Source organism: Phyllostomus discolor, chromosome 13, assembly GCF_004126475.2.
Source record: "Phyllostomus discolor isolate MPI-MPIP mPhyDis1 chromosome 13, mPhyDis1.pri.v3, whole genome shotgun sequence".
Lineage (NCBI taxonomy): Eukaryota > Metazoa > Chordata > Mammalia > Chiroptera > Phyllostomidae > Phyllostomus > Phyllostomus discolor.
In genome coordinates, this window is record NC_040915.2 from 1,819,270 (window position 1) to 1,835,772 (window position 16,503).

At 41.9% G+C, this 16,503-nt stretch overlaps 1 protein-coding gene across 3 annotated transcripts in view; it reads right to left on the reverse strand.

Moving 5' to 3' along the window:
• Window positions 1–16,503, reverse strand: part of ADAMTS19 (ADAM metallopeptidase with thrombospondin type 1 motif 19) — a 244,175-nt gene that overhangs the window by 46,205 nt on the left and 181,467 nt on the right. For all 3 annotated transcript variants that reach the window (XM_036014922.1, XM_036014923.1, XM_028528758.2), the window contains exons 16-17: window positions 15,155–15,235; window positions 3,176–3,333 (exon numbers count right to left, since the gene is read on the reverse strand). In XM_036014922.1, the coding sequence (XP_035870815.1) occupies window positions 3,176–3,333; window positions 15,155–15,235 (239 nt within the window). The remainder of the gene's footprint in view (window positions 1–3,175; window positions 3,334–15,154; window positions 15,236–16,503) is intronic.

Genomic DNA, 16,503 nt, shown 5'->3' on the forward strand with positions numbered 1-16,503 from the left:
GTTCGTCATGTGTGGCCATTATTAGTGAAGGCATGAACCCCCTATTCCCACTTTGCTGAGGGGTTTTATCATAAATGGGTACTAGATTTTATCAAGTGTTTTTTTCTGTATCTACTGATATAATCATGTGGTTTTTCTCCTTCATTTTGTTTATGTGGTGAATCATATTTATTGATTTGTGGGTATTGTACCAACCTTGCATTCCCAGAATAAATCCCACTCGATTATGGTGTATATTCTTTTTAACGTATTGCTGGATCTGGTTTGCTAATATTTTGTTGAGGATTTTAGCATCTATCTTTGTCAGGGTTATTGGCCTATAATTTTCTTTCTTTGTAGTGTTTTTATCTGGTTTTGGAATTAGGATCTTGCTGGCCTCATAAAATGAGCTTGGGAGTCTTCCCTACTCTTGAATTTTTTGGAATAGTTTGAGAAGAATAGGTGTTAGTTCTTTTTGAATGTTTGTAAAATTCACCTGTGAAACCATCCTGTCCAGGACTTTGGTTTGCTGGGAGCTTTTTGATTGCTGCTTCAATTTCACTAGCTGTTATCGGTCTATTCAGATTCTATTTCTTCTTGACTCCATTTTGGAAGATTGTATGTTTCTAGGAACTTACCCAGGTCTTCCAGGTTGTCCAAGTTGTTGGCATATGGTTGTTTGTAATATTTTCCCACAATCCTCTATACTTCCATGGTGTCAGTTGTTATTCTCTCTCACTTCTGATTTTATTTATTTGGGTCCTCTCTTCTTTTCGATGATGCTGGTTATTACATAGCGTTTCAATTGATGAAGCAAACATAACGAACAGCTACTTGCCAACTTATCTAACTAAATAAAAACCTGTTGATCTTTCTGACCTTTTCATTGATAGGACTTCAGATTGTCCTTGAATAAATAATGCCCTTTAAAATAGCCACCCTGGCTACACCACCACCAGCCCCTCCTGAAACCGTCTGAAGTTGGCCACGCGCTTTTGCAAGAAGGAAAGTGTGACAGCCTTATGCTGGAGGGGCAGAGACTGAGGCATGGCAGAGGCGCTGCCTTTCAAAGTGCAGTTCAGGCTCTCAGTCTGCAATAGTCATTAAGGAAAAACATCTTAGAAGTGCAGTTTCCCTTGGATTACTGAATAAATCCAGGTCACATAGATGCCTTCTTTTAGACATAGTTCACTAACTTTAATTATGTGTCAGGCTTCCAGGAAAAACCTCGGTAACTACCAGTCAGATTAAGAATTCTGCAGCAAGGGAAGCCCCTCTGCCCAGCACTGAGGCCTCACATCGACTGTTTTAAGATTTGGAATTAAAGGCTCAGTGCAAGAGCTTTGGTCTCGTCCCATAAAAAATGTGGGCCACCTGATGGCATTTCCTGCCACTCAGTCATTAAAAATGTTGGTTGCTGGGGATGTGGTCATTTTAGGTGGCCCTGGGGTGAGCACTTCCTAAGGTATATAAACATCTAATCACTATGTTGTACCCCTGAAACTGATATGATATTGCATGCCAACTGTAACAGAAAAGTAAATTTAAAAAATAAGTGATCCAGCCATGGAAAGAGCCAGATATTGGGCATACAATGTTGGTTAGTCACTTTCTTCCTCCTCTCCAGATGGCGCCCAGCACAGAGCGAAGTTCCCCATTCAAGTGAAATAATAGGGTTCAAAGAAATGGTGGGGAGATGAACGAGTAATTATTCCAAGAACACACACACCACTGTTCCAAGGCTGTTGTGAAAAGCTCAGGTCTAGGCTTCACATCAGGAGAGCATCGTAGTAGAGTGATTAACACATGATTTATTCTCAGCCGAATGACTTATTGGGAGACTCTGCATGTTACTGAACCTCTCTAGCATTAGCTGTTCAGTACAACACAATAACGATAACCCATGTGACAGTGTTACTGTGAGGATTGAATGCTGTAATGAACGTAAAGCACTTCGGACAGTGTCTGACTCAGTGCTCAGTGAACGGTATCATCATCATCATCATCATCATCAAGATTTGGAACAGTGGTCCGCATGCAACTCTCCTTACTCCCTTAATCCCTGTCCATAAAACCTCTTGATTGAAATTAGAGAAAACATTGTTACATTAAATGTGGCCCATGGAGGAGCTGTGGGGCATCACCTGGGAGCTGGTGAGAAGTGCGGCTCTCAGGTTCCTCTGCAGACCAAGCAAATGAGAGCGTGCACTTGAACAAGAACCCCGGGCGCGTTGCCGGCACATTAAAGTAGGAAAAGCAAATGGGCCAATACGTGATTTGAATCTCTGATGCCTCGTCTAGCAACACAGATGTCTCCAATTGAAGGCAAATTCAGCTTAAATTGTGTGGCGATGTTAAATAACGTGGCACACCACACTCCAAATAAAGAGTCAGTCGATCGTGTTTTAAAGTTGTTTCTACATGTGGACTTAAAGAGGTGTTGACATGCCTGAATTTTAGACTTTGTCACCAGGACGGAAAACATGCCAGCTCTGCAGTCAGGCCTCTGGCTCCCAAGCCGTTCTCACTGCCTGCCGTGATGAAGGTCACAGAGGGCATTTGAACTTGCCACTGACTTGGGCGCAGGGCCCCAGGGTCCTGCTTCTTTCACTCCAAACTCTGTCCTGCCTCACACCTCATCTTTGATTACATGGTAGAGAAACCATTACAAACCATTACAAACATTCCAAACTTTGTAATTCTGTACAGGAATCAATTAACCTAGTACGAAAACAGAACAGGGAAACTGAAAGCACTGTTGGATATATTCACCAAATCTTTTCCCCAGAAGCAGTATCATTTTTTCGAAGGCATTTTATACAGATTCAGACAAGGCCCATTTCCTGGATGTATAAAATGCGATGATTCACCACACCACAGCACTCTCTCTGCAGAGTTCCGCTCTGGTTAGCAAATGCATGCTTTCAGGAAAAAGAGGTTTTTTTGTTGCTTGTAATTCACCTCTACTTTAAGTCTGTGGGTCCCTTATAAAATTTGGTTCCTCTTGTAATAATTTCCGTTTTTATATATCACGATTGAAAACACATTTTAAAAAATCCCTAAAAGCCCGCCTCTTAAATGATTTTAAGTCTACCTGACATTTCAAATTTGGAAAAAAGACTACAGAAGGCACGGCAGGAATGTCCTTTGCCACAGGGACTGATTACACAATGTCATCATCGACCCTCCCTCATACCAGGAGGTGTAAAGGTGATGTAGTGGGACCTCTGGCGGAGATCTTCTCCCAGAGGCCTCGTCTGACGTAATGAACAGTAGTTCCCGCTAAGCTGAAGGCTCCGGAATGTTCAATCTTCCAGTCGCTGTTGATAGACTGCTTCCCAGCGTCTCGCAGTGCTGTGAAGGGGTTCAAAAAGGTGAGAATTCGTCAGTAGGCAGCATTAATCAACACCCACTTCGCATGGCTTCATCGGAAGTATTTCACTCACTTCCAGACGACTGGGTCAACTCCCTATCCTGAGACGTGGGGCGCGTTCTTGCAGGGGGAGTGTGAAATCATGGCAAACGCCACAGGCGTTTATAAGGTACTGCACATAATGTATATGTTTCAGGTAAAATCCTAAACATATATATTTTTAGATTTATGAAGTATAAATATTAATTTTACCCTAAATTTTAGACTTGAAGTATGTTGACAGAAAACTCTCACCACTTTGCAAATAGCTGTTACCCTCTATAAATGGTCATACTTCAGGTAATGCTAACTTGATTAAAAATAATGATTTTTCCTAAAAGGTAAAGTATTTCATTTTATTTCTCTTAAAGTCTATAAAATATTTTGAGTAATTATTTTGGCCAGTATAATTCCATTTTCTTCTTGTATTTCAACATATATTCAGAGCACAATTATAAAGGAATATTTTTTTAAAAATCTCTAATAAAAATGCCTGGAGAAACGTCTTTAAAAATGCCATACACCTAAATTATTTTAAAGTCCAGTCATATAAATTCTGTTTTTTAGTTACAGATTTAGGCTTTTAAATTGCTGGCATGTATACTATCTTATTTTGTGCTTTCTTTTTTTCTGTGGGGTTTTTTTTTTTTTGCTGTACATTTTTTTGCTTTTTTTTTTTTTGGCTGTACATTTGTTATTTTTCCCCTACTTTGTTTTCTATTGTTTTTAAAATAAAATTTTAAAAAAATACATTTGGTTCTCTAAATGTGTGTTTAGTCAATTTATATCTATTCTTATTTTTAAATATCTCATATATTTAAACATATTGATCATATAGTTTTATATTTTCTATGAATGAGACAAATATGTTGTGTTCTTCTTGCCCTTATTTTTACTACCATTTTTTTTACTATAAAATTACATTTGTTGAGCCTCATAGAATTCCTTTGAGGCCTGGTTTGAAGGTGCATTACTTCAGAAGAAGCTGCATTTGCCTGTGCCAACCACCTTGGTAACCTCATTGAAAAACCATCTTTGGGTTTTGGACTTCACAGTTAGGGTAACGGCGCTGCGGATGTATGTGAAGACCAGCTTGCGGTTGGAAATTTTCAGGGGAGTTGATTTCTACCTCTGCCCAGTACCAAAGTCAGCACCTCACTTCTTTCACCTTTTAGGTGCAGATGCACTTCCTCTCCCCTTCACTCTGGGCTCCCAGTCGCCTGGGGTCCCGCTTTACCTCCTATTACACTCTCTACTTTGCAAACGTCTTGGGCTGTTTTCTGTCCACAGTGTCACCAGGATTCAGGACAAGTGGGAATTCAGGCGGCCTAATACTCTGGCTTCCCAATACTTTCATTTTGGCATGTTAATTTGAAAAATTATCCTCCTTTTGTGTTTTGCTCAACAGTTTTCATTGTTTTCAATAAGTTCTTCCATAGGGAGGTGTATGCTAAACTGTGGACAAGGCAGGTTAGCCCATATGACCTTTTTCAGATCTTTAAAAAATCATAAGCTATAATGATTTTGCTGGGATATAACATGTGGCCTGTGGTAGGCAGGTAGACAGACATGATCAGAGCAAGGATGGTGGGCCAGGTACAGAAGGTCACAAGGGCCCAAAGCTTCGGGTGCCTAGCAACAGGCAAAGCTGGGAAAACAGGGATTAGGGTTTAGACCTCCTGACCTTTCATATCACTGGTCATGCGGTTCAGACCCTCCCCTGACCTCTCCTCCCCTGGCATGTTGCTAGTCATGTGGGTTAGATCCCCTTAGAGAGGGAAGGAACAAGGAGGCCAGAGAACAGCCCTTCAGCAGTGAGCCCCCAGGACAGTGAGGTCCAGACCCGCATCAAATGCATCCTGGTCTCGGTTGTGCTTCAGCTCCAGGCCCAGGAAAGCAGCAAAAGCAGACAAGTGACACCATGGCTGACAATGAGCCCCTGCCCTGGCACCAACCAGTCAGTGGAGACCATGACCCTGAGAGGACACACCTGGGAAGCTGAAGAAATTCTATTGAGATCCTCCGCTGGAACCTCCCCTAATCTCTCCCCCCTTACAAGCCCTCAGGAGTGAGGATCCAGGGCTCTCCTTCACCTGTGCATCTCTCCTTCTCACCCGTCCCCTCCCCCCATGGCCACCTGTACCTTTCTCCAAGGGCCCTTCTTTCACCTCTGTAACTTGTTTCCTGAGCCCGTGTCTTCTACTGCTCACACCTTCTACCTCTGTGACTCTCTAACTACATGTTCTCTTACAGTTCTTGTCATGACTCTGAATTCTTTCCCAGCCAGAACTCAAGGACCGAGGCTGCTGAACCCAGGTCGGGTCTGACCCTGCCGGCCCAACACCTGGCACCGCTCTCACTGCTGCCAACAGGTCTATCTGACCTGCTCTATTCTCCATTTTAGGCTTTGGGATAAATTATTTAACAATTAAAATAATAAAGCCACCATCTTCAGAAAAGCAGATAATTGCATATCGAAATGCAATTCAGAGAGTAATAAAAAAGAATAATTGTACTAGGAGGAAATTAATTGTCTTCTGTGAGATAATACACAGCTTGATGTAGAAAAACTAATTTGTTAAAGGATGATCAGTTTCTCTGGATAAGAGCAATTTTCCTTTTTCCTAATGCTCTTTCAGATGAACATTTTCTGTTTTTTTAATTTTTTAAAATATATTTTATTGATTATGCTATTACAGTTGTGCCATTTTCCCCCTTCACTCCCCTCCACCCTGTACACCCTCTCCCACCCACTTCCCCCCCTTTAGTCATGTCCATGTGTCATACTTATGTTCTTTAGCTTCTACATTTCCCATACTATTCTTACCCTCCCCCTGTCTATTTTCAACCTACCATCTATGCTACTTATTCTCTGTACCTTTCCCCCCTCTCTCCTCCTACTCCCCTGTTGCTAACCCTCCGTGTGATCTCCATTTCTGTGGTTCTGTTCCTGTTCTAGTTGTTTGCTTAGTTTCTTTTGGTTTTGCTCTAGGTGTGGTTGTTAGTAATTGTGAGTTTGCTGTCCTTTTACTATACATGTTTTTTCTTTATCTTCTTTTCTTAGGTAAGTCCCTTGAACATTTCATAAAATAAGGGCTTGGTGAAGATGAACTCCTTTAACTTGACCTTATCTGAGAAGCACTTTATCTGCCCTTCCATTCTAAATGAAAGCTTTGCTGGATAGAGTAATCTGGGATATAGGTCCTTGTCTTTCATGACTTGGAATACGTCTTTTCAGCCCCTTCTTGCCTGTAAGGTCCCTTTTGAGAAATCAGCTGACAGTCTGATGGGAACTCCTTTGTAGGTGACTGTCCCCTTATCTCTTGCTGCTTCTAGGATTCTCTCCTTCATTTTTACCTTGGCTAATGTAATTATGATGTGCCTTGGTGTGTTTCTTCTTGGGTCCAACTTCTTTGGGGCTCTCTGAGCTTCCTGGATTTCCTGGAAGTCTATTTCCTTTGCCAGAATGGGGAAGTTCTCCTTTATTATTTGTTCAAATATGTGTTCAATCTGTTGCTTTTCCTCTTCCCCTTCTGGTACCCCTATAATTCAGATGTTGGAACGTTTAAAGATGTCCTGGAGGTTCCTAAGCTTCTCCTCATTTTTTTGAATTCTTATTTCTCCATTGTTTCCTGTTTGGTTGTTTTTTTTTTCTTCCTTCTGGTCCACTCTATTGTTTTGAGTCCCAGTTTCCTTCCCATCACCATTGGTTCTCCGTGCATCTTCCTTCATCTTTTATGGCAACCTGCATTTTTTCATCTAATTTGTGCCTAAAATCAACCAATTCTGTGAGCTTCCTGATCACCAGTGTTTTGAACTGTGCATCTAATAGATTGTCTATCTCTTGGTCGCTCAAAAGGATGAGTCCTGGGGCATTGATGTGTTCTTCTGTTTGAGACATCTCTCTCTCTCTCTCTTTTTTTTTTTTGGTCTGGTTGCTCCTGTTATGGTGAGGGGTGGAGCCTTAGGTGTTCACCGGGGCTGGGCACCCCAGTCACTAGATTGTGATGTTGTATGTGGGGGCAGGGGGGAACAATGGCAGTAGCTCCATTCTCCTGGGACCTCAGTCCCTTCCCTGGGATCCTGGGTTGCGTGCTCTGCCCCGGTCCACAATCACCACCTCACTGGGTCTGCCAGCTGCTGTTTGCATACTCAGGGTCCACCTGTTGCGATCTTGCGCGCCCCAGATGCCTTACGTGCTCCCAGTTGCCTTATGCGCCCAGTTCTCCCTGTTCTCCGTGTGCTGCGACCCACGCCCTCCTGCTCCTCTCTGTCCCTCCTACTGGTCTGGATGAACGGGTCTACTTCAACTTCTTGGCTGTCCAACTTCCATTCAGATAAATTCTCTGTCAGTTCTGGGCGTTATTCTGCCTCTAAATTATTGTTGTTTCAATCTTGGTTGTGCGTGGAGGTACGGTGTATTCACCTATGCCTCCATCTTACCGGAAGTCTCCAGATGAAGATTTTCAATGACTTCCTTCCAGTGCCCAAAGGGGCCTTTTGGAAATGTGGTTTGTGGTATGTCTTCTCTGCCTAAAGAATGGCAGAAAATACCTATCGTGGGCTTAAAGTCTAGGATTTTAACACCGTGTCATTTCTTCTTCCCCTCCACCAATTTTCCCCTCATCCATTTGTCCTCTGTCAGTGAATGCCATCATCATCTGCCCAGTTGTTTGAGCCAGAAACCTAGAAGTCATCCTGAAGTCATCCTTCAACACTCACACACACTTTCTAACAAGTTTCATCAGTTCAGCTTCTCCAGTGGCCCTGGAAGCCGCTGGGGTTCTCTCATTCCTATGACCTTGACTGGTTAGGACCTGGTCTCTGTGTCCATTCCTGCACACTCCCTCTGATCCATCAGGATAACCGTATGTTTCTCACTTAGGCAAATAAGGAAACGTGGTGGGTTCTCAAATAACCATGGTAATGTACTAGTATTTTCAACCTTGATTCAATCTCCAGACTAGCATTCAGGGATTGAGGGCCACTGATACTACTTCCTGACACAGGCAAAAGACCCTGGTGACTTAGGCTTGAGCCTCAAACTAAGCGCAAGGAAAAGTGACAGTGAGGCCAACACTGAACATGGACAAGTGATTCCATTTCTGAAGTGAATGGTCTTTTCTTTTTTTTTTTAAAGACTTTATTTATTTTTTAGAGAGAGGAAGGGAGGTAGAAAGAGAGGGAGAGAAACATCAATTGGTTTCCTCTTACATGCCCCCACCTGGGGACCTGGCCTGAAACCCAGGTATGTGCCCTGGACATGGAATTGAACCTACAACCTTTTGGTTTATAGGACTGTGTTCCAATCAACTGAGCCATACCAGCCAGGGTGGTAAATGGTCTTTTAATGACAGAACGTGACTGGAGATTCATATTCCGAGATCTGCATCAGGGAAAGAAGACAGATGGGATCTGGCAGACGTGGAGGTGGCAACAGGAGACACAGTTATTTCCTGATTTGTATTCTGCTGACTTAGTTCTATACAATTGACCACAGTAGTTAAGAGAAGGGGGAAAGGGGGATTTGGAGGGAAGTTCAAGGAACGCTTGGTCATACATGACATGTACTTTAACATCACAGGTGTTGCATGGAAGGCAACAATTAAAAAAGAAAACGTAGAAGTGAGGCCGCAGGAACCAGGTGCTACGGCCACACTGCTTGGGTCTGAATCCTGGGTCACAGATTTTTCAATGTGTGACCTTGGAAAAGAAACTTAAACTCTGTTCCTTTGTTCTCTGATTTTAAAAGTTAGGAAATTAGTGGCACACACTTCATAGAATTATTGTGAGAATTTATTTAATGGATATACTTAATGTGCTGGCTCATAGTAATCACTATACAAATGTGAACCATCTTTCCTTAAATAAAATTCCCTCAAAAATCTTCATTACTTTCCATGGACCACACTCTGTTTTAGTTACTGCAGATACAGCTCTGAGCAAAGGGGCCCCTGCCTTCGAGAACTGACAATGGAGACAGATGGTATAAGAGCATGCATGTGAACAAAAGGACTTATCATGCAGTGGTAAGTGCTGTAAAGGGAACAAAGCAGGACGACACCATAGGGAGTGGCCTGGTTAGGGGCCACAGTGTCTGTGGAAAGTGACAGGTGTGAGGACCAGCAGGATGTGCTGATGTACCAGAGTGGCGGGGAGAGGTCAAGGGGGCTCCTGGAGAGAAATGAGCGGCTGTGGTGGGATCAGTAACACCCCCAACACACCCATGTCCTAAAGGGCAGATACCACTCACGTGTCTTCTCTGACCACCCCGGGGGGACGTTAGACATCGGTATCAGAGTGAAAACTGAAAAATTCACAAGTTCTCAGAAAATGAAACAACATACTTAAACAACCAATGGATCAAAGAAGAAATCACGGAGAAATTAGAAATATCTTGAGGCAAATGGAAATGAAAACACGGCATCCCGAAATGACAGGGGGTGGGGAAAGCAGCGCGACGGAGGGAGGTCAGAGCTACAGATGCAGCGACAGAGAAGAACGAGCTCCACCTGACAACGTCACTTAGGGAGCTTACAGAAGCTGCTGGGAGGAAGAAAATAACAAAGATCACGGCAGGGGTAAATGAAATAAAGAAGAGAAGAATATTGAGAAATCAACAAAACCAGAAGTTGGGATCAACAGCATTGGCAAACCTTTAAGCTAGATGGATTAAGAAAAAAAAAGAGACAATTAAAAAAATCAGAAATGAATGTGGGACTATTAAAACTGGTGCTACAGAAATAAAGAGGACTATACAAAACTCCTATGAACAATTTTATGCTAATAAATTGGATATGAAATGAACAAATTCCTATAAACACAAAACCTACCAAGACTGAACTACAAAGGAACAGAAACCCTAAATATACCTAATAAGTAGTAAGCAAACTGAATCAGTAATCAAAAATATCCCAACCAAGAAAAGCCCTGGACTTTATATCTTCTTTGGTAAATTCTACCAAACATTTAAAGAACTAACATAAACTTGGTTGGTGTGGCTCAGGGGACTGAGTGCTGGCCTGCGAATCAAAAGTTCTTCGGTTCTATTCCCAGTCAGGGCACCTGCCTGGGTTGTGGGCCAGGTCCCCAGCTGGGGGGTGTGCTAGAGGCAGTCAGTGGATGTTTCTCTCATACAGTGATGTTTCTCTCTCTTTGTTTCTCCCTCCCTTCCTGTCTCTGTAAAAATAAATAAAATCTGAAACAAAAATAAAATAAAGAAGAACTAGCACCAATCCTCAAATTTTCAAAAGTACTGAAGTGGTGGAAAGACCTCCTTACTCTCTAGGAGGCCAGCATTTTCCTGAGACTAAAGTCAGATAAAAACAAAACACACAAAAAACCAACAGAATAATTTCTCTTATGCACACTGATGTAAAAATCCTCATCAAAATACTAGAAAACCAAATTTAGGAGCACAAAAAGCATCCAAATCAGAAAGAAAGAAGGGAAATGGTTTGTGTTCACAGATGATATGATCTTATATGTAGAAAACCCTAACGATTTACAACTCTCCTAAACTGTTACAATTAATCAATGAATTCAGCAAAGTAGCAGGGTATAAAGTCAACACACAAAAAGCAGCTGCATTTCTATACATTAGAAATGAACAATCAGAAAGTGAAATTAAGAAAATGATTCTATTTACAATAGCATCAAAAAGGAAGAATGCACTTGGGAATGGCTCAACTAAGGAGGTGCAGACTGTACAATGAAAACTGCAAAACACCGTTGAAAGAAATTGAAGAAGACATAAATGGAAACACATTCCAGGTTCATGGACTGTAAGACTTAATATCATTAAGATGTTAATATTATCCAAAGGAAACTACACATTCAATGCAATCCTTATCAAATTCTCCATGCCCCCCTTTTTCTCAGAAGTAAAAAGAAAACTATCCTAAACTTCATACGGAATCTCAAGTGACACTAATAGCCAAAACAATCTTGAAAAAGAGGAACAAAGCTGGAGACTCTCACTTCCTGATTTTAAAACTTACTAGAGAGCTACCTTAATCAAAACAGTGTGCTCAGGGCATAAAAGCAGACAGACAGCAGTGAAACAGAATGTAGATTCCAGGCAGAAAACCCCACCCAGTGATTTCTGAGGAGGGCGCCAAGCTCCCTCAGTGGAGAAAGTGCCGCCTTCCAACCAGCACGGCTGCGAGAACTGGGTAACTGCACACGGGAAGGTGAAGCAGAACCTTCAGCTAACACCACACACAAACATTAACTCCAAATGGATCAAAGATCTGAATGTAAGGCCTAAAACTATAAAACTCTTAGAAGAAAACGGCAGGCAAAAGCTTCATGACACTCAATTGGTCAGCGCTTGCATATGGCACCAAGGCCACAGGCAGTGAAAGTACGTGAATTGAACTTCCTGAATATTAAAAATAATTGCATGTGCACAAACTTCTGTGCACCAAAAGACATTATTAACTGAATAAAACCCCACAGAATGGGAGAAAATATCTGTAAATAATATATTTGATAAGGGATCCAGAACCTGTCCCATAGAGAACTTCTGAAACTCATCAACAGCAACGACAACCATCACAATAAGCAAGCTTCTTCTAAAATGGGAAAAGGACTAAACTAGACATATTTCCAAAGAATATATGCAAATGACCCATGAAGACATACAAAGAGATGCTCAGCATCTGTCACTATTAGAGAAAGGCACATCAGAACCACGTAGAGGTACCCCTTTGCACCCATGGAGACTGGCCACTGCCGCACTGAGCCGGAAACAGCAGGGGTGGTGAGGACACAGGGAAGCGGGCCCCATGCACCCTGCTGGCAGAACAGAAAATGGTGTGCAGCAGTTTCTCCAATCAATGAAAAATAGAATTGCCATACATCTCAGCAATTCTCCTTCTGGGCACATGCTCAAAAGAATGAAAAGCAGGGTCTTGAAGAAACGCTTGTTCACCCATGTGCACGGCAGCATTATTCCCAGCAGCTAAAAAGGGGAAGTGACCCAAGTGTCCATGGATGAAGGGATGGATAAGCAAAATGTGATATATACAAACAGTGGAGGATTATTCAGCCTTAAAAATGAAGGGAGCTCTGACACATTGCACAGTATAGATCCACTCTGAGGACACTCCTCTGAGTGATGTGAGTCAGTTACAAAAAGGCAGCTACTGCACAACCCTGCATATGCGAGGTGTGTGGAGCGGTGAAATTCAGAGACAGAAAGCATACTGGTGGCTAGCAGATGGGGGAGGGAGATGGGAAGCAATCACTGAATGGTTTTCCCAGACAGACCAGCTTCTGGAGATGGATGGTGGCAGTGGTCACACAACAAAGTGAGTGGACTTACTGCCCGTGAGCTGAATACTTCCCACAGCTCAGATGGTGAATTGTATGTGTAGTTACCACAATTCTCAAAAAAATGTTAGTGAGGGGAGAAAACACATCCACGCCCGAACCCTCGTAACCTGGAATGCTACCTCATCTGGCAAACAAACAAGCAAGCAAACCAACTTTGCAGAACTGATTAGGTTATGGATCTTCAGATGGGGAGATTATCCTGACTTACCCACGTGGGCCCGAAATGCCATTCACATGTAGTCTTGTAAGAGTACGGAGGGGTCTGGACACAGCAGAGATGACAAAGCAGCGACACTAGGGAGGCAGATGTGGGAATGATGGGTCACGAGCAAAAGAATGCTGGTAGCCACCAGGCGCTAGAAACACAAGGAATGGATGGTCCTAGGTCTCTGGAGAGAGAAAGGCTTTGCAGCCACCTTGAATTTTGGCCCACTGAAGCTGATGATGGCCTCCAAAACGGGGAGAGAATACACTTGCTTTCTGAAACCTACAAGTTTGTGGTACTTGTTACAGAAGTCATAAACCAGGAATAGGGTGACATTTACTACAGCAGAGAAAACCAAAGGAGAAAGGTTTGGGCATGGAATGGAAATAGAAATTTTGATTTAAACTTACTGTTTCTGAGGTACATAGGAGAAATTTGATGATTTGCATCAAATAAACACACAAAGCCATGGAGTAGATGCAGTTCCCTAGGGAGCCAGAACCACAGGGAGGAGAGCAGGACCCTGGCTGGAGCCCACAGCATGAAAACATCTGGAGCCGTGGACGGGCTGGGAATCCCACACAGAGACCAGGAAGGGGCTCCCACTGGGGTGGGGGCCTCAGGCCTCAGAAGCCAAAAGAGGAAAGTAGTTAATGAACTGAGGAAAGGTCAACAGTTTTTAATGCATTTTATAGGTTGAATATCACGTGACAATGGGGCTGTCACTATGGATGGAGGGCATTTGCTGACCTTGACCCAGACAGTTACTGCAGAGAGGAGACAGAAACAGCACTGGGTTGGCTGAAGGGCCCAGGGATTAAGGGATTAGAGACGGTGTGGAGATTTCCCGTTTGTAAAACCGGCTTGTGTTTTTTCAGGTTCTTAAAATCATAGCGTGATGTAGAGCTTTGTAGAATTTGAGATACTTCCACTGAGACATCTGTATTCCTTTCCAGCTTAGGGGAAAAACACATCCCCCAGAGTAATAGCCCGATGTCTGCTACTGAATGAATATTTTGAAATTGCCTAGAGTTTGCACAGTGTCTCCAAACATTGGGTATTAGAGCTTTAATCTGAATTTTGACATTTGGGATAATTTATTTGCACTTAAAATGCATTTTAAAACCATAGAACATAAAAACTGATGAACTTTAAATATTAGTAATAACAAACTAATGGATGGGTAATATGACAAAGGATTTATTTTACTATCCCCTTTCCTCAAATCTTCCCACTCCTAGAAAGCAAACCCTAATAATAAGAAAAATAATTCAATCCAGGTGGAGATCACTTTTGGTATTGTAGAGTATAAACTCTCATGTAACATTGGATTTTTTAAATTATGTATGAAGTGTTGCCCTACTGGGATATTATTTCTTATGTGAGAAAGAATAATGGGGACATTATTTTGTTAAGAAAAAAATCATGAAGGCTTTCTTTAAAGATATTATAAATACAGTGTTTACATTTTGGAAGAACACTGTGTTTTGTCAGACTCAATCACAGTAGGTCCGTCCACCTGCGATGACATGGCTACAAAAGATCACTTCATATGACTTTTTTTCAAATTTGCATGTACAAAACAATATGTGTTTTGACAATTTAGTATTTTCTTTCATATACTTAAAAACCATTAATCAGCCTAATTAAAATAGCTGATACAATTCTTTCCACAAGCAATAATTAAAATTTTAAAATAACATCTACCTAGATGAGGCAAGAGGGAGCTTTATTTTTCATGAAAAGATTAAGTCCTTTTAGTTTGTAGAAATTTTTTAAAGAGTCCCATAAGATTTCCTAGTTCTAAAATAATCATATATGCCCACACACACACACATATATATATATATATGCATTTACACATGCAATAAATATACCTATATGTACATATAGGAAATAAATATATTTATAAAATATATACTTTATATAAATGAATACATATGAAATAAAACATATCCACATTCTCCAAAGAGTGTTTTTTTTTAACATGGACTAACACGTGGAAGCAATTCCTACCCCCCTCCACACACAGACAACCAGATTGCTTCTGCTCCTGGGAAGTCCCTGGAAAGAAATTTCTACTTGATATGACAAGAGGTGCTTCCTGGGAAATCCACACACGTAACTAGAAACAGACTGGCGTCCCTGCGGTCATCAGATGCTTGGCACGGGGAGGGGGCTCGCACTGGGGTCAGCCCTGTGTCTGCAGGGCAGCTTACCGAGGTAGCTGTGTGCCGGCTTCTCCTCCACGACTTTGATCCTTCGGGCCCCAGTGGGTATCACCAGCACTTCCACGTAACCTGCAAGAGCCAGGAAGTCAGGGAGTAAATCTCGAGTTCTTAGGAGATGCCTTTTTCTTAGTCGACTTGCCCTTTCTTAGGATTTTGGTTTTTGGTATGATATTTTAATACCTATGGAAAGAAAAAAAACCTTAGGTACAAAAACTGTCATAATTTCAAGTGAAGTTTCTTGGAAAAATGTTAAGTCCACAGCACGATCAAAGGCAAACAGACAATTGCATTTTATGTTAAAAGCCCACGGACATCTTAGGAACTGGAGAAGAGAAAAAGCAGAATGGGACAGCCTGGTTAGAAATGCATGGGTCTTAGAACAGAGCGAGTAATCTCTGACTCTGCTCAAGGAACTCCTTTCAGTCACAATGTGTGGGGAAGCAGGAGAGGCGGCTGGTGGGACCAGCTTCTGAAGCAGCTGAGCTCAAGGCCAAGGCCACGCACTCCCTGAGCAGATACACAAAGGGTTTGAAACTGAGTGTCTAGACAAGTAAGCATAAGGCCATACCACGCAATCCAGTGTCACCTGGAGAGGCCTCCAAGCTTTAGAAGCAGGACACAATTCATTGTTTCTCAGGAAAGGCTTTCCAGCAGAGTTTTAGGAATATAAAGCTTGAAGTGAAACAAGATGGTAAGATAACACTCGATAAAAGAAAGAACGTGCAGAAAAAGTAAAAATCAAGAGTTCATTCATTGCAGAATATATAGATGCCTACTCTTCTGGCTGAATAGTTATGCTTTAAAATTATATGGAAATAATGGTGCACATTCTTCTTAGTATATATGTATACTTCCATATATCTGATAGAGGTCTAATTTCAAAGCTACTTTTAAAACAGCACAATAGTTAATCTCTGAATTGTCTGCCGTTGATTAATTATTCAAATTCCTGGAATTGTTTCAAGTATTTGTCGAAAGGTGGCATATACTCCACCTGGTGGTGGCGGCTGGAATTATGCTTTTAGAATCGTAATTTCCCTTCGCCAGCACTTTCTTCAGCGTGCCCATTTTTAGTAATACCAACCTATACAAGCACTGTCATTTTGCTCCACGAACCAGCAGGCAGCAATGGAAAGAGAAACACATGCTTCCTGCCTATTTGTACACAGAAGTAAGGTAAGAAGGTCTTCGCACTCAATGAGCTGGTAGCAGAATTGAAAAAACAAGGCAGAAATACCTGACATAGATGAGTTACCTAAAACTTGAAAAATGATGTTTAAAAGATCACACACAAAATGATATGGCTGACTCTCTGCTAAAGAATATAAACCATGTTG